General features: G+C 39.8%; 1 protein-coding gene across 1 annotated transcript in view; it reads left to right on the top strand.

The window, feature by feature from the left end:
• DISC1 (DISC1 scaffold protein) overlaps nucleotides 1-22,349 on the top strand; it is a 166,173-nt gene that overhangs the window by 6,055 nt on the left and 137,769 nt on the right. Inside the window, exons 2-3 of the mRNA XM_087718096.1 lie at nucleotides 9,659-10,556; nucleotides 11,725-11,794. Coding sequence (XP_087574222.1) covers nucleotides 9,852-10,556; nucleotides 11,725-11,794 — 775 coding nt within the window. The 5' untranslated portion in view covers nucleotides 9,659-9,851. The remainder of the gene's footprint in view (nucleotides 1-9,658; nucleotides 10,557-11,724; nucleotides 11,795-22,349) is intronic.

The raw sequence follows: 22,349 nt of genomic DNA, 5'->3' as shown, positions 1-22,349 counted from the left end.
AATGAGATGCTAGTTTGCAATGAAACCATCAGCTCTGAAAAGCTTTTGGCTATGCAGAGAATATAATGGAAAAATCTTCTGCATTGTCTCCATATTCCTTGCTGTCATGACAGATGTATCCTCTGAGACAAAAAGGTCATTGCGATGTTCATAGATTTCTGTTTGATTCTTTCTCTAAGTCTGAAAGATACCTAAATAAGCAAGCTCCAGCTTCCCACAGCACTGGATTTAAAAAGGTAAGGGTAAAAGTTCTCCTCACACATATGTGCTAGTCATTCCTGACTCTAGGGTGAGGTGCTCATCTCTGTTTCAAAACCGAAGAGCCAGCGCTGTCTGAGGATGTTTCTGTGGTTGTGTGGCTGGCATGACTAAATGCCGAAGGCACACGGAACGCTGTTACCTTCCCACCAAAAGTGGTTCCTATTTTTCTATTTGCATTTTTATGTGCTTTTGAACTGTTAAGTTGGCAGAAGCTGGGACAAGCAATGGGAGCTCACCCTGTTACACGGTGCTAGGAATTCAAACCACCGAACTGCTGATCTTTCTGATCAACAAGGTCAGCGTCTTAGTTACTGAGCCACCATGTCCCTGTGCACTGAGAGCCTTTTCTGTTGCTGCCCCGACCCTGTGGAACGAGCTCCCCATGGAGATCCGTACCCTCACCACTATCCAGACCTTCCGCGCAGCCCTCAAGATCTGGCTCTCCCAGCAGGCCTGGGGATAGGTTTCCAATTACCCGCCCGAGCGTTTGATTGCTGAATGAAAGTTGTGTTTTATTATTTTTTCTTTGTGCACATATTGTTTTGTTTTTGACCTTGCACCCCCCTCCCCTGTGGTTGTAAGCCGCCCTGAGTCCCCTCAGGGAAAAGGGCGGCATATAAATCCCAATAAACCTACAAACCTACAAACCACTGGATTTATAGGCGGATTTAATAAAGATTGCATCTAAGGCTAGAACAAGGATAGTTACTTTTTGGCTACAATTGAATTTTTGATTTTGGTGCGTCCCTTGGAAGCATCCTGGAAACAAAGTAGAGCAAAACTTGCTGCAGAGTGGCCTTTCTTTCTCAAGGTTCATAGGAAAGGCTAACAAGCATGGGAGATGCTGCAATGGAGGCTTATTGATATCCCAATCATGCAGGACTATTGAGAGAGACTACTCCAAATGCTATACAAAACGATGTTTTGTAACTTATTGTCTTAAATAGCTGATTGGCTAATATAGAAATATTTTATGCACTTGCACTACTTAATAAGAAAATAAAAGTTTTGATATATGTGAAGTAACTTTGAAAAATGAGGAAGAAACTCATGAAAGATGATAAGGAAGCAACTCACAAATCAAATTCCATTTTGGATTCAAAGCAAAAGATAAAAGCAGTATGGAATCAGTTTGATCTCATTCAAGTCATGGAACATATAAAAATTAAATTTTACTGTGCAGAAATATTTTGATAGGAAATCAAAGCTTGAAGCCTGACAAAAGACCAGAGGGAAGACTACAAGAGTCAAAATGAACATGTGGAGTTGTTGTGCTCCATTGTGACAGGTGTCTCTCATATAAGGCACCAGTACAAGCAAGACCAAGGACTGTAATTCTAGGCAAAGTCAGGACCTGGACAGAAAATTCATTTAATGCTCAATAGATAAAATCCAAGGTTTAGCAATCCTGCCTTGAGAAAAACAGTTGTCTCAATATTATTTGAGCTTTCTATTTCAAGTTAAATAGGTAAGATGAAAGCTTTACTCCTTACATTTTACCAATTAACAGTCTGGTGCTGTATGCAATTGTTGGCTCCTGTTGGACAGAGATGATTAAAATTGTAAAATTATTGGGTGGGGTGAAGTTCTCAACTCTTTTCTGAATCCTTGAGGATTCCAAGGCAAAGTTAACAAAGTTTGGTAGCAGAGGCACCTCCATGACTAACTCATATACAGTAAGTGCAAAGCATTATAGAAGAAGAATGCTTCCCTTTTCAGAGGTGCTGTTGTGTAAGAACGGTAATTTATTTGCTAAGTATCTTCTGAGGATATAAAGAGAAGAGAATTTGTCTTTGTAATGGAGAAGAGAAAATGAATAATGAACATTCACAACAGAAGACCTAGAAAAAAAGTTATTTTTGAAGAAATTAGTTCAAGGGGAGTTTTAGGATTTTCTCTCTCTCAAGAAACAAATAAACTGCTTGGCAAGCTATTTTTAAAATTTTCTCAGATTTACAAAAATTGCATGAGGGTGTCACCCATGTAACTTTTATGAGGTAATTTTTGGAAGTAGGTTAGATGGTTAGTAATTGTTGGGTAGGAATTAGTTTGTCAAGGACAGTTGAAGTATTGTCCAAGTTGTTCATAATCCTTACTCTTACACAGTAAATTAAAATAATATATTATATGATAATATAATGCTTATTCTCAAGGTCATTTCATTTTATAATTGCTTATTTCTTTTATGTAGAGCAGCAGGGTTCAACTCAGGATCATGCATTAAATGGAACGTTAGCTCTGTATTAATTAAATTTGGATTGAATTTTAAGACAAATTACTTCTCAGGAAGGTATAATACATCCAATAGATAACCATATAATTTTATACATGACATTCTGGAATGGTTTTCTGCGCTGCAAAACATTCTAAAATTATTTTCTTATGATAAAAAGGAGGAGGAGGTGGTGATGGTTAACACCCTGGGAGAACCAAAGTTTTGGATACGATGTAGGATTTGGATTTTAATTAAACCGAACCACCAAATGTAGGAATATTTGACATATTGTCCTTGGTGAATGTGCTTGTGCTTGTTGCTGTGCTTGTCTTTTTCTCATTATGTGCAATCATATTGAGTTGCTAAGAGAAAATTACTTTCTATTTTGGTAAACTGAATTGTGGTTCCAAATGGACTGTATGTCAGATACTTAATTTGCAATATATTCCCTGGTGAAATTAAAAATTCAGATGGTTGAACTGAAGCCTGCTTCTTAAATTGATTATTGTCAGTGTGTTAACATGCTGCCCATTATCTGACTGGTAAACCTTCTACTAAAGTTCTTACCGGGGATTTTGACCACAGTGTATCTGTATGTGTATTGGGTGTGCATTTGTATATATGTGTAGGGTATTTGGAACGTTTTGTCACTTATCAGATAGAGCGAGATAAGTGCAGATTTTTAAATGACCCATCATAATGGAGAGCCATACAAGCAATCATGTTCTGCCAGGCAGAATTTTCTTTATTAGTCCATTTTAAGCTCTGTCAATACAATTTGTTCAGGTGTAGAGATACTTGAGAGATTTTGAATTTGAATATCAAAACTCTCTGAAATAAGATACTCCAATGGGTTTTGTGAAAAACAGGAGCTATGTATAAAATAGGAAGATGAACTCTTAAATTATTTTATATCAAGGTAGACTTGGAAGTCAAAGCAGGACACAACAAAGGCTGGAGTATCACTATTTGCCAGTAAAATCAAAGCCAAAAGCCATTCAAGGTTCTTCTTTCATTAACCAGAATTTAAAAACATCTAATTTGTCAGGGAAATTATCTGGGGTTTCTGTATAGGGAATTGGGGATTCCCAGTGCAGTTTTTGATTTGCCCCAAGCAATCTTAAAGCATCAGTGTTCCAACCATATTTTAATAACCCATGAAAAAATCCAAACCATTGATATGAACATCTGCAGTTTACTGTGTTTGCTACCATTAACCTGGGTTGACTCTGGCAAAAGTTTGATAAATGCTTTCTATCTTGATTTATCATGTCATTCCCGTAATCTTTTTGATCCTATCTTACCTTTGCCAAGCATAATCATTTTTTCTAATCCATCACCTGTTTCAACTATCATATGCCCAAAGGGTGTTTCTACTTGTGGATCATTGCCACAAGGGATCAGTCAGCCTTTATTTGATCTATGGTCGATTTATTGATATTCTCACAATTTATCATAGCCTTAGCTTAATAATGAAAGGCATCAAAGGCATGGCTTAATTCAGAGGCATCTGATTTGCTCTCAGTATTTCTCATGGTCCAGATTTCACAAAAATCCTTAGGCACACTGGAAAGACCATTTCATTAACAATTCTGATTTTTCTTATAGTTGAAATGTATTTAACCATCATAGTTTGCCTAAATTTGTCACAACAATTTTTCTAGTGGAACCTTTGTTCTGTTTCTATGGCACATTTGGTCTTTAATCTTCAATCAAAGAAAAATACCTACAACCTTTGCTTTTTCACTGTCAGCTATAAATTCACAAAGCAAGAAATGTGATATTATCATTGTTTTCTTAGTGTTTAACATGAACACAGATGTTTCACTTAGCATATTTATTTTAACAACTGCATCTGCATAACTCAAACCATTTCTGATTTCAGTCTCCAATGTTAATTACGAACTATATTCTTTCCCCATTCCTTGCCATACCTATAACGTACTAGCTATATACTGCACACGAAGTAGTTGTGAGAAATTTTATTTCCTTCTCAGCTCTGAACTACTCTTTTCTACGGATTTAATTCTTATAGTGTATTTTTGATTATTATAAAATCTCCTCAGAAAAATAATTACTTGTTTTGGCATATGAAGTAGCTTTAACATATTTCACATTCTGGCATGATGTACAATCAAACTGTAGGGTTGTGACATTCCTGGGAAGTGTTGTCATCAGATTTATGAGGGAGACATAATTGAGTGGTGCTTGTGTATGAAAAAGAGGGTCATTGTAGTACTCACTTCTACGTTGCTTGGGCAAGACGAATCTGGCCTTCTACGTAAGGTGACCAGATTTTCAGATTGGTAAAGAGGGACACCTTTGACCGGGGGGGGGGGGGTTGATTAAAAATTTTATACGGAGCAACAAAAAATTTCATACAACGCAAAAATAGCATTGTAATGTTTTTTTTATTTCAACATAACTACAATTTACAAATATAAATTGTAACTGTTGCCAAACATCCGAATTTTGATCACGTGACCATGAGGATGCTGCAACGGTCGCTAAGTGTGAAAATGGTCGCTAAGTGTGAAAATGGTGATCAGTCACTTTTTTCAATGCCATTGTAACTTTGGTCACTATACCACCTTTCTTGCCACAGTTCTTAAGTGAATCTTAAGTGAAGATGTTATATCTTAAGTGAATCTTAAGTCTTAAGTGAAGATGTTATACAGTAGAGCCTCTGGTCACGAACGCTTCTGACCAAAATATTCACATTCTCCCCGCTGCTGATTTCCCCTTCTGCACCATTTTTTTGTAAGCGCCAAATTTCCAAAATTAGGTTTGATTCATGACCAAATCAGTTTGCGACCAATGTTATGGAACGAATTATGGTTGTGACCAGAGGTTCTACTGTATTCATGCCTTTACATACTCTATATCACCTCAAAATGTTGCACAGCCTTCATAAGTTTCTAATACAGATAAAATTAAATACAACATCAAAACCATAAAAAAGTAAAATTAACCTGGCTGGAAAATCCTATGCCTGTCTTGCTATTATTACTGACACACTTGCTGCAGTATTTGATGGCTAAAAGAAAACAAAATATTGTTAAAGTGTGTATTATGTTCACTCCCACATCTTGTCTGCTGCGTTGATTTTGAATTTATTAAAAGAGCTTATTTTACATCAAATCCCTCTCATATTATTCTCCTATGTTCAATAAACCCTAAGAGACAGCATACTATACATGAAATTCCTGTAACTGTATATTTAGTAAATTGTGGAGCTGAGTTTATCCAATTAACTCAGTTTTTGGACTTGAGTAATCACATACAATAAAGGAAATAAAACTATTTAGAATGAAGTGTAGTTGGCTATTTGTGATTAAGGGTGTCATGCAGAAACAATTATAGTTTTGATCAGGAAAATACCCTAAAAAAACCCTTTTGTTATTTCAAGGTTTTTTAAAATGATTTTTCCATGGCACATCACATATTGTTTTGAATAAAAAAATAGCAGCTGTACATTTTTAAAAACCTACATTATTTTAAAATGCATTAAAAAATAAAAGAAAAAAACCCAGCACACTTACCAGCAGACAGAAACTCAATATTTTTCAAAGAAACTTTCCCACCATCTTGGAGTCCTCCAACCTCCATGCCCCTCCCCTCCAGAAAATCCAGGAAGTAACACTGGCGACCTCTCTAGCCATTTCCTGCAGCTCTATGGTACTAGTTCATTTTTTTCTTATAAAATAAGGTAAAAAAGCGGCGCGGTGGGGGGGGGGAGGTCCGTTTTGTTGCTTTAACATTTTAATATCTTCAATGAAAGTACTGAGACAGAGAGAGAGAGGGATTAGACAGGGTGTCTTTTGTCTTGCCCCGGTTAGGATTTCTTAAGCAAATCCACTGGGCTTTCAACATGAAGCGAGAAAAAAATCGGGACTTTTTTAAAAGGCGGAGGGACGCGGGAAAAATTGTTATAAATCGTGACTGTCCCGCTGAAATCGGGTCATCTGGTCACCCTACTTCTACGCAAAGTCTACAGGAAGCTGAATTGTTGTCAGAACTTGTTCCCGCTGTCCTGATTGTCCAAGGAAAAGTGCACAGCAAATTCTAACTAGGCTTCAGCTTTGAAGTCTCATGGCATAAACATCCACAACTGCAGCTGAGACCTCTGCATGTTTTTGATGAGCAAACACCAACCTGTTCCTATGAATTATTAGGAAGATGAGGAAGAGATATTATATCTGGTGCTCTGAAAAGGGTAGTGTGGGACAAGGCAGGTTGCAAAATCTTGCATTTTATTCTGAGAACTAAAACACTAGAAAAACTCCACTTAATGTATGTTGTAATATGTGAAGCTGGTATAATTTGGAAATGTGTTTCAAATTTCCAGTTGTTCACAGATGTAAATGAAATTATTTCTTTCTTGTGATAAATGGGTCTGTCAGAGCCCTGTATCCAATGCCCGTGTCTCTGATGCTACTCCTTTTTTAAAATTATTATGAATCTTTTATCTCCATATATTTGGAAGAACATGAGGATTCTAGCATTAAAAATGTAGACTACACAAGAATGAAAATGGCCCATTCTTTTTAATTGGGCTCAGATAACAGTTACTTCAAACATAAACATTTAATTCATAGTTCACCTTTCCTTCATGGTGCTCAATGTAACTTATATATCCTTCCCAAGTGTTTATCTATCTAAGTACGAATCAGTCTAATTCTGTCACATCATGTGTCTTCAGACTGTAGACTGCATTCCTGCTGTTGCACAAACAATAGGATTGGGCGAATCAATCAACACAGAACAGCCAACAACTCTGTGCTTGTTTCCAAAGATGTCAATGTTTAATGTTGTGCTTAAATTCCATGGAAACAGGGGAACAAACTGGGAAGAATTGATTAGAGGATGAATGTATTTCAATGTTATATGCCAGTTCCTGGTGTAGATGCTGTTTCTCACTAAAGTCTTGAGTTCTGTTAAGTATTTAGAGGTCAGCACAATAAAATAAGCCTACAATTAAAACCCAAACATTCAATTGGCTTGCTTACACTAAAGCTCTAATTACAGCAGATGGTATCTTCTGGGAATAGGAAACTTACAGGAGGAGCTTTCCTCTAGTTACAGTAGCGTGAATAACATGAAGCCACTTACCAGCTGGTGTTTCTCCTGCTTCCAATATATCCAGTATCATTTTTTCTGAATCTGCATGTTGCTATTATAGCAGCCATTAAGACATGGTTCAAGGGAACCTAAATTAAAGGAACAAGAATTTTTTCAAGCTAGAATAAAGGAAGGAATGCTTATATTTTACAGACCTGAAGGAAAATACTGCTGCAATTGTTTAATTTCTTTTTGATGAGTGTGATCTTAAAAGACAAGACCAAACTTGTGTAACACCGGTCTTTGGAAAAGCATCTGTGTATTGACTCATATAGCAAGTCTGCATTTGAATTTATCGAATGCACAAATTTATCCATTCATTTTCTGACTTTATTCTATAGGCTTGATTCTGAAGCTCTCTTAATGGGAATTTCAGTTCAATTGACTGGTGTTTATATTTGAGAATAGATAGTATCCAGCAAGCTATCTCTTAATGAAGTCAAGCGGCAGGAGATGTATCTATAGCACCAAGTGCTATTGAAAATCAGGAAAGGCTGATTTGAGGATTTATGCAAAGTGGAGAAAAAGATACTTGGGAAAAAATTAGATATGCGACAATATTTTTCCCTTTTCTATCACAGTCGCAATAGGACAGTGGAGACGACTCCGCTTTGTCAGATGTTCACTTTTTGCTTCTTAGAGTCATTTTATCTGAGTTACATGACGAAGAATATTGTCCAAATGATAGGAACTGTCATGGTGGTGGAATGGCCTGGCTATTCTCTAACTGGGGTGGTTAAGAAGGATGAATTGAGATGATGAGAGAATCAGAGATGGTTGGATATTTATGCCTACAATTGGTATATCTAAAATTGAAGGCATTTGGGGCTTCCTGGAACCCAACTGTATAAAAGCTGTTAAAAAGATCTTTACCCGATTAAATCATCTTTGGGGCCCCTTGGAGAGAGACTTGCATTTATAACACATGTTGAGATTCCATGATAAGGCAGATTTGTGTTTGTACATTCAGAAGGTTTGGAAAATCCCTAAAATGATGGTAAAAAGGCACACAAAGCTTTTGGTAGAAATAAATTTATCTGGTCTTTGTAGATAAATGGGGCAGGACTTCAAATTTGCCTTTACAATCAAAGAAGGAAACTTGAATCATCTCCATTTGTTATAATGGTCAAACCTCTGTGGATTACAGTCTACTTCTAAAGTTTCTATCAGGCATTTTAGTGTATGTGTGGATTATTACACTACAATTCATTAATACAACATAGCTTATTATAATGCAATACTTCAAAATGTATTTCAGTAGTAAGGAATGTTTATGTGTATGAGCCAAAATCCTTTTATCTTACATCTCACTGATGCTAATACCACACTTTACATATAGCAAAAGGGATCATGTCGATAATTCTTTGATTTACTATCCAAAAACGTCAGACAAAGCATTACAGAGTGCTTCCTATCAATCTTTTAAAAATTATTATTTCAAAACTTTATTTTGCACAATAGTTTCTCTTATAGGTAGCACATGGTCAAGATAAAATTGTCATTCATACTACTTAAAATTAGTTTCATTGGTTCTTTACTTAATTGCCTAAATTCTTTTTGCTATGTATGACAAAAAGCAGCAAAATGTATGTGTACATCTGCTATGTTTGATAATGATACAAATTAATTATGGACAGAAATCTGAACAATTACAAATTCTGAGAAAAACATGGCACAATCCATTAGAACAAGGCTTTTCCAGGCTGACAATTAACTATGGTCTTTAAGTGATGTGCTGGGGGTCAAATCTCCAAAATAGTGGTAACATCTGAACAAGTGCTACCTTTTATTCGGCTTTAAATACAACTCAAAATAAAAATAAATTATTATCATCAAGCCCCGTTTTTAAGTAATCTCTTTCCATCACATTAAACATTACATTTTATTAATTAGCAATTTTGAAGTCGCTATCACTTCGGGAGCCCTGCTTTTTCTATACAGAATATGACAAGATATAAATCTGTGCAGTGTTGTATGTTTTTTTTTCCAAATTAGGTTCCAAAATGCCCTCTTATGTGGAAAAATACATTTGTGATCATTTTCCCACTTTGTTTATTTTAGAGATTCAAGATTTGTAATTACCTGTGGATTCTTAAGAGAAGGTGGAAAAGGAACCAGGGTCCTACAAGACATAGAATTTCACCCTCCATCTGTCAGTGAATCAAACTATCTGAGAAACACAGATAGCACACAATCAAGAACTTAACTCCTGTTCTTTGCTGTTTAGAACTCCTACTGCCACAAATACAACAGAATGTCCCAGACCCATGCAACTATCTTGTCAAATTCTCCTGCGATTAACAACCATAAAGGATATGTCTCATCTGCACAAAGCTTACCTGCATGGTCGGGCAAGTTGCTAGATGCAGTGGAGAAGACTTCTGAGGGTGTTAGTTCACAAAAGAAAGAAAGATTATATGCTCATCATCAGGAGAAAGGGATCAACACCCAGGAACCTGAAAACAAAGAAACTTCCAATGGTCCTTCCAGTCTTCAGGATTCCTTTCACTCACATTTTAGTTTCATCCAGCTCTCACTCAATTTAGCCTCTGAAGCTGCTGCAGGTGAATCAGGAAGTAGGGAATCTAAAGAAATTGTGCAACTAGGTGGAATAGAGAAAACAGAAAATATTAATTTTCATTTATCAGGAGAAGCCCAAAGAATTTCACGAATGGAAGTGTGGGCTTCACGTAACTCCTTGTGCGATGAAGTTGGTACCTGTCCCTCAGAAGCTGCAGAAGATGACATTTTGCAGGACTGTGGGAGGCTCTCACCTTTCCATGCAAATAATGCATTCTCTTCTTCCATGGATTCTTTAGAGGCAACATCTGCTGATTCTTTGGTGACTTCAGGCTATGAGAGTTGTGGCATTGCTAGTGACCACAGTTGGGATTTTCTGATGAAGGAGTATGAACCAGTAGTACAGGAATGTTTGTTGGGCAATCGTCGTTTAGTAAAGGTTTGTATTCTTTGTACCCATTTTGTGTGATAGAATTTTAAGTACGTATATACATTCAATACAAAGCAATGCAATAACTGTTGCAATGTTTTTTGGGGGGGCATTTCTACTGAGATTTTGAGAAGATGCCTATGAAGCTATTCTTGGATGGTTGTAATTAGTAAGCAAAATAAGTTTCAGAAATACAATAATAATATATATGATATATTATAAGGAACAGAATGGTCAGTGCCTGGAATGCAGTACCTGACTGTGGTTTCTTCCCCAAACTCCCACAATTTTAACCTTAGACTGTCTACTGTTGACCTCACCCCATTCCTAAGAGGTCTGTAAGGAACATGCATAAGAGCACCAAAATACCTACTATCCCTATTCTAATGTCCCCATTTATTCTTATCCATTTCATGCATTCATAATCACGTTTATACTTATATCTGTTATCTTATACATGCTTGACAAATAATAAAATAAAATAAAGAAGTACAGATTTGCATTGTTGGAAGGGACCGTGTATGTCTTCTGCTTAAGCAGGAGTCCATATACCATTCTGGAAAAATGGCTGTCCAATCTCCTCTTAAAAACCTCTAATAATGGAGCCCCCCCAAATTCATGAATGCCTCATCTTCCAAATATCTTGAACCCTTTTACTCTCTTTCTGTCATAAGATTTGCTGCACTTCAATCTCATTTTAGTTTTCTCCCACTCTCCTTGCTACACATTTTTCTACATTGCTCTCACCTACCTAATCTTTCAGAATACTATCACTGCTGCTGCTGAGCCTTACCCTAACCCTTACCTAAATGGAATTAATTAATTTTTAACTTAAGATTTCCTGGTTGAAGCCTGCAAATCTCAAGATGGGTAAAATAAACAATCTGCCATGTGTTTGATTTTTCCCAATTTGGGAATCATGGTAAACTCATTGGATTTTCATATCTTCATATAAATATATCCTGTCATTATATCATAATATCTACTCTGAGTGTTCTTGAATTATAAGCATCGTGATTGTACAATGTGGGGTGACAGAAGTGTCTTTAGAAAGGGGTGGGTCAAGTGGAATGAAATCAAACCTTTTGGATTGTTGTGATCATATATACAATGCTTAGGTCACAATTTTTCAAAGCAGCATAGAAGAATATTGCTCATGATCTTTTAATTGATACAGATAAAATCCTTGATAAGAAAACTTCAGAAGCTTCAGGAGAAAGCAGTAGCTGAGGACGACTATGAGAAAGGTATGTTTTTGACAACCAGTTGCTGCTATAAGTTGTGGAGGGGCAAAACCCAGAATTCATCTTATGGCTCAAGTTGGCTCACAATATTTTTTTTTTATTTGCCCAACAGTTACATAAAGTAGTTTAAGAAGAAAATGGCTTGTTAATTCCAGTGTCATCTCAATCAAGTTGTCTGTGCCTCAGTAGTAAAATCTTTATCATGTGAAAAAACATTTTTTAATCATATCATAGTTATTCCATTTTACATATGCATATCTGTAGTGGACTCCAGTGGTGTAGTGGCCTAGAGGTGGTGATCTCGCCTCACAATCAGGAGGTTGTGAGTTCAATCCTAGGTAGAGGCTAATATTTCTCTTTCTGGGTACACTGAGAATATATCTGCTGAAAAACACTCTGCATTGGCAACAGGAAGAGCATCCGGCCAATAAACACTCAGCTCCATTCAATTGCCCAGATTTCACCCACAAGGGATTATGGGTCATTAAAAGAGGATGATGATGATGATGATATCTATAGTGGACGCAGTAAACCTTGTTGTGGAATTAAGAGCTAGTAAGAGGCAGTGTAGATGGGAGGTCTTTTACTTGACCATGATTTCTATGGTCCAAATTACTCTCTTCCTATATGCCCTTTCTGTATTTTAAAAAGTGTGATTAGGTTCTGGGTGTGCTAATCACAATATCTCAGCTGAAGGTACTATCTAAAAGGAACATCTGCACTTTAAAGTGGGACAATCTGGCAGTGGGAAGGACACAAGGAAAGGTTTATTCGTGCCCTCAAAGAATAATTGCTGTGCTGTTCTAGCAATGGAATAATCTGGCAGAATGAATAAGCTGTAAGCCTCATTCAAACCTCTTTAGGTTACTTTAGGTTAGAACCATGGTCTGTGTATTTGCAAATCTGTAAAGGGATACTTTGAATAACTTTGATTCAGATTACTTTCCAAAAATAGTTATCATCTACATTAGGGCTGTCAAACTCGTAGCCCGTGAGCTGGATGCGTCAAGCGCTGGCCACAGCCACATCCACTTTAGCAAAAGGGAAAAAAGTCGTGTTACGTCATGTGACGCCGCCATGACACCACAGGTTTGACACCCCTAATTTATCTAGATAAATGAATGGGAAACTAAAGAAGGTAGATTTCTTCTCTTTAGCTATTCCTGTCTATAGATCTAAATCCATGTGTATTTGTGCCACCAGGAGAATGTTGTGTTTGCATGATCCTTGGAAGGATGTTGAGTTTTTCTATTTTTCAATGGCAGCCATTTGCATTAAGAAATCTCTACTTGCAGTGAAAATTCATGTAAAAAAGTGGTTCTGTCTAATACAAGTATCTATTTGGAGCAGAATTATGTTTAATTTTCACAATTACCTTTGACGCTTCATTTTTCCTGCATCTCCAAGTCTGACAAATGTGTCAGTATTCTGACGTTAAATTTTTATGCATTGTTTTATTGGTAGTTACCAATAAGTGGTTAGTTTCTCCCAATCTTTTAACTCTTTAATCTATTTCTTTTTCTTCCATTCTCCTAATAGATATTTGGGTATTCTGTATTAGATGAGCAGAATTGTCAAAACATTATGAAATCCACAGTTTGTTTTCAAGAGTAAGTGCTTTTTTTTAACAGAACAGAACTAAGAATTAAAATGTTATATTCTTTTCTATATTATTTGAACTTTCTTAATTTTTTTGTTAAATGTTTAACAAGTTTTTCACACTTAGAGGAAAAACTCTAAATAAATGTATGAATGGATCATTTACTATTGCACTTTTTTGTGCAAACTGCATCAACATAATTTTCCTCTTGCTTTTCTTGAACAGCAATTCACCATATAAAATACAAAGCTAACTTATTCACTATATAAAAATCAGTAAATAACCTTGCTGCATTTAGAAAATCTGTCAGATTTTTTTTTACAAAATGAGCAGAAGCAAGCTCTTAAACAGCTATTTTCCTTTTTTGGTAAACATTCATTCCTTTATCAGATTGAATGCTGCTTAATAGTTTTTCTACCAGCATTTTCACCTCTTAATAGTTTTCCATTTGTTCTCCATCTTAGGGCCATTCTATGAATAAGTTCACCTATTTGTTCTGATTTTACAATTTATGTAAAATTTTCAATTCATTCTTATTTTTTCACATCAAAAACAACTACCTTCATCTTTGATAATATCCATGCTCCTTATTTTATCACTGCTTCTATCTAACAGGATAGGACAGGACAGGAGTGGAGGTGGCGCAGTGGTTAGGGTGCAGTACTGCAGGCCACTTCAGCTGACTGTTATCTGAAGTTCAGCAGTTCTAATCTCACCGGCTCAAGGTTGACTCAGCCTTCCATCCTTCCGAGGTGGGTGAAATGAGGACCCAGACTGCGGGGGCGATATGCTGACTCTGTAAACCGCTTAGAGAGGGCTGAAAGCCCTATGAAGCGGTATATAAGTCTAACTGGTATTGCTATTGCTATTTTGAAAATCATTCACATTTGTAGCTAATAACATTCTGTATGTGTAGCTTGTCTCTAGTCAATGTGCCTAAACATCACCAGAAGCATTTGTTATAAATTTAGTTACCGTGTTTTCCCGAAAACATGACATGTCCTGAAACTAAGACCATGCGACATTTTTCAGGTGGGCAAAAATATAAGCCTCCCTGAAAATAAGCCCCCTGGACAACCCCCTCTCCGGCCAGGCAGAGCACCGCTCACCAATCTAATGATATCCCAAAGGCGCAAAGCCATGGGAACCGGGGGGAGGGGCGGCAAAGGCACTCACATTGCTTAGCGCCTTCAGGGTACCACTAGGTCAGTGAGCGGCATTGTGCCCAGCTGGAGAGGGGGTTTGCTGGGCGGCTGCTCCGCTCCCCGATCGCGCGCCTCTCAGCCTCATTATGCCCTGACCCAGCTCTCCCTGCAGAACCAGGGCACCTCCGCTGCTGCCGCCTGCCACCGCCACCACCATCCCAGCATGGCTTTTTCTGCGGAAGTAGGTTGCCGAGTCTTCCAGCAGTGGCTGCTCTGGGCATACACTCTATGGTTGTACACTCTGCCGGCAGCTGGACTACAATTTCTCTCTCTTTCCTCTGCCTTCATTTCCCTACCCCCTTCTCTCATTTGTTTGGAGTCTCACAAAGACTCATTTTTAGCAACTTTTACCAATGTAGAGGAGGGTTGCAGGTTGGGGGGAACGCAAGGTGCGCGTCCTAGTGCTACTAGAGACTGACAGCTCTACTGCGTTCCTTGCCCTTTCATCCAGAGAAGCGCCTTGTAAAAAAAACCTTGCAAGTTAAACTCTTGATGTTTTTTTTACAAGAGGCTTCCTTGGACGAAAGGACAAGGAATGCAGCGGAGCTGTCAGTCTCTGGTAGTGCTAGGATATGTGTCTCACTTCTCACCCCCAACCTGCCACCCCTTGCTAAAGGGATGTCGGGGAAGGGAAGCAGGCAGGCAGCCATTACCATTGGGGGTGGGGTGGGAGGTGTTCTTTTTGCATGGGAGGGAATGAGGTGCAAGGTGTGTGGTTGGCCTGCCACCTTCCCTGGATGAAAGGGCAAGGAACGCAGCGGGACTGGACAGGTAAGAGGCGTGCCTTGCTTCTCCCCCCCACCTGCCACCCCTCACTAAAGGGACTGCCTTTACCATTGGGGCAAGGTGGGCAGTGTTGGGCCGCAAGGTGCATGTCTTACCTTTCCATGTCCATTGAGGCCCTCGCCATTGTGTCCAGGGAAGGCCCTGGTAAAAAAAAAAACCTTCTCGCGAGTTCAAGAAATTCGATAGAACTCACAAGAAGGGTTTCTTTTTTTTTTTTACCAGCGGCTTCCTTGGACGCGGTTCTACCACAAAACCGCAGACGACAAAATCACGGTCGACGAAAGCGCGTATGTGACGTCATCACAGCGCGACGGAAAAGATCGAAAAATGTAAAAATAAAGCGAAAACCTTACCCTAACCCCCCCAAACCTAACCCTAAACCTAACCCTTAACCTACCCCTAAACCTAACCCTAAACCTAACCCTTAACGTAACAAAAAACCTAACGCTAACCCTTAACCTAGCGCTAAACGTAATGCTAACGCTCTAACCCTAACCCTAACCCTTAACCTAACCCTAACCCTTAACCTAACCCTTACCTTTATGTGAATCGGCTTGCTGTAATTTAATTTTTATTTCAATTTTTCGATCTTTTTCGTCGCGTTGTGATGATGTCACATACGCGATTTCGTCGACCGCGGTTTTGTGGAACGCGGTTTTGACAGGTCACGCTTGGACGCAATGGCGAGGAACACGACAGAGCTGGATAGGTAAAAGGCGCGCCTAGCTTCTGGCCTGCACCAGAAAATAATAAGCCCTTCCTCTATAATAAGGCCAAGGCCATATTTCGTGGGTCAAAAAAAATAAGACCCTGTCTTATTTTCAGAGAAAATAAGTATAAATACATCAAACAATGAAGGGAACATCACTTATTTTTGTTTTATTATGTGTTAAGTGTTGAACACTGACAACTGCCACAGCCATACCATTTTTCAACATTTTTATAGTTTTTATTACTTCCTTTTTTCCCTTTCTTCCTGAGTACTAACTTTAGCAGCATTTATTCCTATTCCACACTTTAATATATCAGCATTACTTCCTACAAAATTTTAAAATACTTCTTTCCCTAGCCTCCCATTTCAGTTCCATACCAAAAAATTCCCTTTTCTTCTTAGAACGTAGTTACTTGCACTACCATTTTTGTAGTAACAGATCATGTATAGAATACATAAAAAGGATCTTTCATGGGTTTGTTAGAAAGCCTGGTTAGAGGTCTCTTAGCTTCGAGGCAATCTAAGTCAAGCCAATTCTCCGTGTGAAAAATCTGATCTCTGGTCTTTGGGGCTATGGCTGCTATAACAGCAGGCTGAAGGAGCTGGGTTGCGTTAAAGCGATGGCTTGAAATTGGCTCCCCAGAGCAGGTGACAACTGAGCTGGATCAGATTTTAAAATGTTAGAAATCATTTCTCCCAGTTGGGGTGCCCATTTCATTGGTTAGGGCAAAGGTCATCTTCCTCCAAAACAATAGGGGACAAATCAAGAAATATAATACACTAGGAACTTGAATAAATAAAACGTTCACCACCAACTATACTATACTTATATACTTTATACTTGCTGCAAAAATATTCTGAATAAAAGGGTTTTTTTCCCCCCCAAAATTGTTAGATACAGTAATCAATTAGGGAGGGATCAATAAGAAAATTCTGCTGGATAATCAGCAAGCATAGAACCATTTGGCAAGTTTAATTTCAGATTATTAAGGGTTGGAAGAAAACACAAACATTTCTAAAAAATCCTTACAATTTCATCATTTTTATTTTTTATCTCTGTTCACTTTGCTGGTGCTCTTTGATTAGCCCTTTTACCCATGTCCATTACATTTTGTTTTACTTCCATGAAAATCTGTGTATTTTCTCTATTTTAAGATTAATATATGCTTTCTTTGACATATGGTACTTTTTGACCTATTTTCTATCTATGCACATAATGCAGTATTTTACTTTCATCCTCAACTTTGGCAGCAACACACCCACCCACCCACACATACTCATTCACACACCACATTTATTGCATATTCTCTTTTAATTTACAATTTCATTCTTTTCATCCTTCCCTTTAGTACCTTTTGTGACACTTTGTAAAATAATACCAAGCAACAACTTCTTCCTCCACTCCCTCTCCTTCTTCTCCTCTTCTCCCCCTCCCCCTCCCAAGATCCACTTATTCAGCACTCCTGTATACTTCTTTTCTTTCATTATAAGATTGAAGCAAACCATTCCTTTCTATGCGTTGCCTTTTCATTTACACGAATTGAATATGAATAGGCTGAGTCTTAACCCATGTATGCAAAACAAATGGGTCTTTTTCTGAGCATATACTCTCCAGATAGTCAGGATACTTACGGTACTCTCAGATTTCTAAATAACCTAAAAACATACCTTCTATATTCTTTTGTTCCACCCTCCTATTCTTGTCACCCAAAGAATAATTTTCTCACTGAATTGTATTCATTCTGAACATTGCATTTTCTTCCCAAATTCATCACTGGTTTTCCATTATCCTGGTTCACAGGTGTATAACCTGCAATTATTATCACCCTATAGATTTCTACTTTCCTTTACTGTAACAATAATCTAGTAATTCTTACTTTTTGGGCTATATTTCAACCTTTTTATGATACTTTTATTTTCTAGCACATTCATATACATATTCTATGATACCAGACTACTTCCATTCAGTTCTGTTACATTCTTCCTCTTTTTCTTAGCTTCATAAACATACAACATAACTATTTCCTTTCCTTTTGGTAATTCATGCTTCTTAGCGCTCAATCCTTTTCTCTTCCAAGTTGTAATTCTCCATCTGCCTCAATCTTCATCAGATATCCATAATCAGTTTGGCCAGTTGAGGCTTTCATACTTCGTTTGAGGAAGATTTAAAAAAAGGTTGTCAATCTTAGATGTTATAATCCCTGCCAATGGAAAAGACCATTTGGGGAACATTTCAGAGAATGCCACAAAAGCAATCAGAGCCCCGTTTTACCCCAAACAAAATCAAGGTATTCTGTGCAAACTAAGGTTTAAGATTTCTACCATATGTACTACATTACCACCTAAGATATTGTTGCCCACATCTTGCAGTATACTGATACATACTTTGGATAATGATAGGCTATCATTTGATAATTTAATTTCTTAGGAAATCTATGTTATCCTGAACTTCCTAAGAGTGTTTATTGTCAGCTCCGAGGCCTGAAGCTGCCATTCAGGGGAGAAGACTGAGCCAGCTGCCAAGACTCACCGTCTCACCTACACAAACTGAAGAAATTCATGCTAACAATCCATGATGAATTGCCGGGTGGTTTCACTCTGGGTCACAAGATGATGGGGGTGCGCACGCGTGGGGTGCAGCTTATCTTAATTACCAATGTAGCTATAAAAGATGGTGGGAAGCACAGGGTGGCAGCTCTGACAATTTATTCATTACCTTGGTGCTTCAGTTCATGCTGAAGGAAGAATACAAACTGCATTTCAAACCGTTTCTGTGTTTTTCTGGTTTCATTATCCCTTCGGAACCTGACAGTTTGTCAGAGGTCTCACATGGCTGAAGTACAGTGCTTGGGTTGGAGGCTGTGGGCTTGGAGGAGTCTGCCGTGGCAACTGATACAACTGTGCTGAAGGCTGTATCAGGGACAGCAGGAGAGGCACCACTGGATGTCTAAGGACCACTTGATGGCATAGAAGCCTACAGAAGAACCTCTAGAGGCCGGTGTGGGCCAAGCCCATGCAGGGGATTGGTGTCTGGGCTTGCCAGCAACTCAGGACCACAGAGGCTTACCACCCCATACTCCCCAGCTCACCTCTTCTGGAACCCATTTTGCCCAATGGCATGAAAGGCACAGCTCAGATGACGATTGGAGTTACAACACCCTGGTGGACAGTCCAACTCTACAGATGCTGCAGGAAAGGTTTGGGGCGGTGGGCTTCTGAGATAATGGACATGGCAGTGATTGGAGATGGTCCCTGGAACATGGATCTCAGCAGGCAGGGAGAGTCGTTGGACAGTCCAGCATAACCAATCCAGAACAGTATGGTGCCCAAGGGGCTGCAAGAGTAGGAGATCAGCAGCCTGGGCTACATTTACACCACGAGGCACGGGACTCCTGTGAGAGACGAGCAGCAAGAGAGAGTTATGCACCTCACCCTCTCCTTACCCAGAGGGGGTCTCCAGCTGGTTATGGGCCCAGAATTATGGGATGCTGGCAATACAGGCTTCATTTGACGGTAGCCCGGGATGAGTGGCCCTCTTCTTAGGCCAGGTGTTAAATCACATGGATCATTATGGCCATATGTATACATCGCAGTGGGATATGGTGATGGCCGTGATGGACAGAGAGGCTGCTGACTGGGTGGCTGATCTGTATTGGGATCATGCTGTGGAACTCATGGACATTGGTCTGCTCCTGATAGCACTGCAGGAGAGGTTTGAAGATACCACCAGGATCCAGCTGGCAGAAGCAGAATTGCGGGCTACAAGATAACAAGGGAAGGCAGTAGCTGAATACATCAGAGAGTTCCGATGTCTGGCCAGCAAACTGAGGATGTGGCCAGAGAGGTTGTGATGCATTACTTTAAGACCAGTCTTGACCGAACACTATGCCGGGCCTGCGTCTACAGAGGGTTGCCACCTAGATTGACTGCATGGTTCCAGGCCGCCATGGAATTAGCTATAGAATTCCACGAGGATAAGCCAGGACGGGAGAGGGGTAGGCGAGGACAAAGACTGCAACAGATGCATCGTATCAGAGTTGCCCCCAAATCCCCGCAACCCACAGTGGTTTCCATGGGCCAACCTCCATCCCCGATGGCAGCTGGACTGAAAACGCCCATCCAGCCATCCATAACATGTTTTCAGTGCAGGAGGCCAGGGCATAGATTGGCAGTCTGCCATGAGACCAGTCCTACAGCATCCGTGAGCACACCAAGAAAAAAAAGGGGGTGGCCAGGAAGAGCGTGAGGGGCAGCCAGGAGAAGTCACACAGGATGAGTCAACCACTTTCTATACCAGTTGACTCTAGCCCATTGGGTGATATGCTCAATACCAATGGAAGTGACTGGGGGGGAGGGTTCCGACCCAATGATAACCAAGCCTATCAAACCGTTTGTGATACAGGTAGTGGTGGAAGCGACCAGGCAATGACAATGTACAACCCTGATCGATTCAGGGTGCACTCGTTGCTTAATGAATGCCAAGGTCGCTGATAGTCTGGGGTGAGTCTCAGCAAGTTGGCTAGGCCGATCTGTTTTGAGCAGATGGACGGGTTATTATTGGGGGACCAACCAGCCATGCATGTAACTGATCAGGTATTGCCTATAGGGCCCCATTGGGAGGTCTTGTGGTTTGTAGTGGTTCCCAACATTATGTAGGAGATTGTACTGGGCCTGTCATGGTTGGACAAATGGGGACCCACAATATGGAGGGGCGGTGGTAGTAGGCATCTCAGAATAGGCCTTGGTCCTGACCCCCCTTCTCATGAGTGCAAACCACATCCCAGGGCCCAGTTTGCAAGTTACATTGCTGTTGGTAAATACAGCGGGGGGGGGGGAGCGATTCCCTCAAGTATATGCAGACTTACAAGATGTATGCAGTGAACAGGAATGTGATACTTTGCCCCCTCACCGCCTCTCAGATTGTGCCATGGAACTGCTCCCCAGGGCTAAACTGCCAAAGCCCCAGATGTATTCTATGACTCCACAGGAACTAACAGATGAGGACATATATAGAAAAGAACTTAAAAAGGGGCTTCATTCAGCCAGCTAGATCAAGGGTAGCTGCCTCTGTTCTGTTCCGGGAGAAAAAGGATGGCGGCTTACACCTCTGTGTCGACTTCCAGAGCCTTAATGCCGTCTGTGTGGAACATCTATACCCTCTTCCTTTAATGAAGGACATACTGGCTAGGTTAGTGGAGGGATGTATATTTACAAAATTAGATCTCAGGGAGGCGTACTATAGGGTGATAGCTGATGCCTTTTCCCACAAACCACAGTATCATGATAAAAGGGAGGATCTCGTACAGGCTATCATCCCAACCTCACAGCCTAGGGTGTTAGCCACTCAACGGGCCCCATCAGCACCAAACCTGTATGACCAGAGGAAGAACCTCTCCCGAGCAATCAAAGCAGCACTTCCAATGGACCAGTGGTATCAGGAAAATAAAACTTTATTAACACAGAGGAGGGCTTTCCCTGGAAAGGTCGAAGTTATATGTACTAAGTGTGGTACAAGTGCTGCAGCGCTGCTATGATGTTCGCTCAGCTGGACATTTTGGATTCCTCAAGAATCTGCATTTAGTAAAACGCCAGTTCTGGTGGCCCCACATGAAGAGGGACATAGAGGAATATATAAGGAATTGTGTTGTTTGCACCACCATGAAGGCCTGGCCTGGCCGGCCTCCTGGACTTTTACAGAAAGTGGCAGATCCAATACGGCCATGAGAACAGATAGCCATGGACTTCATCGTGGATTTACCAGACAGCCAAGGGAACAAGGTCATTTGGATGATAATAGACCTGTTCTCCAAGCAGGCTCATTTTATAGCATGTACTGGCCTTCCATCTGCTAGGAAGCTGGCCAAAATGTTTATTACCCATGTCTATAGATTCCATGACATCCCCAAAAGGATAATTTCAGACAGGGGAGTGCAATTCACTGCCCGGTTCTGGCGTAGATTCATGGCAATGGTGGGTCTTCACAGAGACTTAGTACAGCCTTCCACTCCATGACAAATGGTCCAGCGGAGAGGCTGGTCTCTCTCGCAATGGTGGAATGCTACTTGAGATGTTATGTCCAGTACTAACAGACCGATTGGGCTGAGCTCCTCCCCTTTGCAGAAGTTGCATATAACAATGCAGTGCACAAAAGTACAGGATTTACCCCATTCCATGTGGCCACAGGACAGGAGTTCGTCCCAATTCCAGAGTGTCCTCAAGTGCGTCCTGATGACATGACCTCACAGGAGTGGATAG

Source organism: Thamnophis sirtalis, unplaced genomic scaffold (assembly GCF_051295495.1).
Source record: "Thamnophis sirtalis isolate CommonGarterSnake01/CBP01778 unplaced genomic scaffold, rThaSir2_p1.2 scaffold_6, whole genome shotgun sequence".
In the NCBI taxonomy this organism is placed as follows: domain Eukaryota; kingdom Metazoa; phylum Chordata; class Lepidosauria; order Squamata; family Natricidae; genus Thamnophis; species Thamnophis sirtalis.
This window is presented reverse-complemented; position numbering and strand designations above follow the sequence as displayed.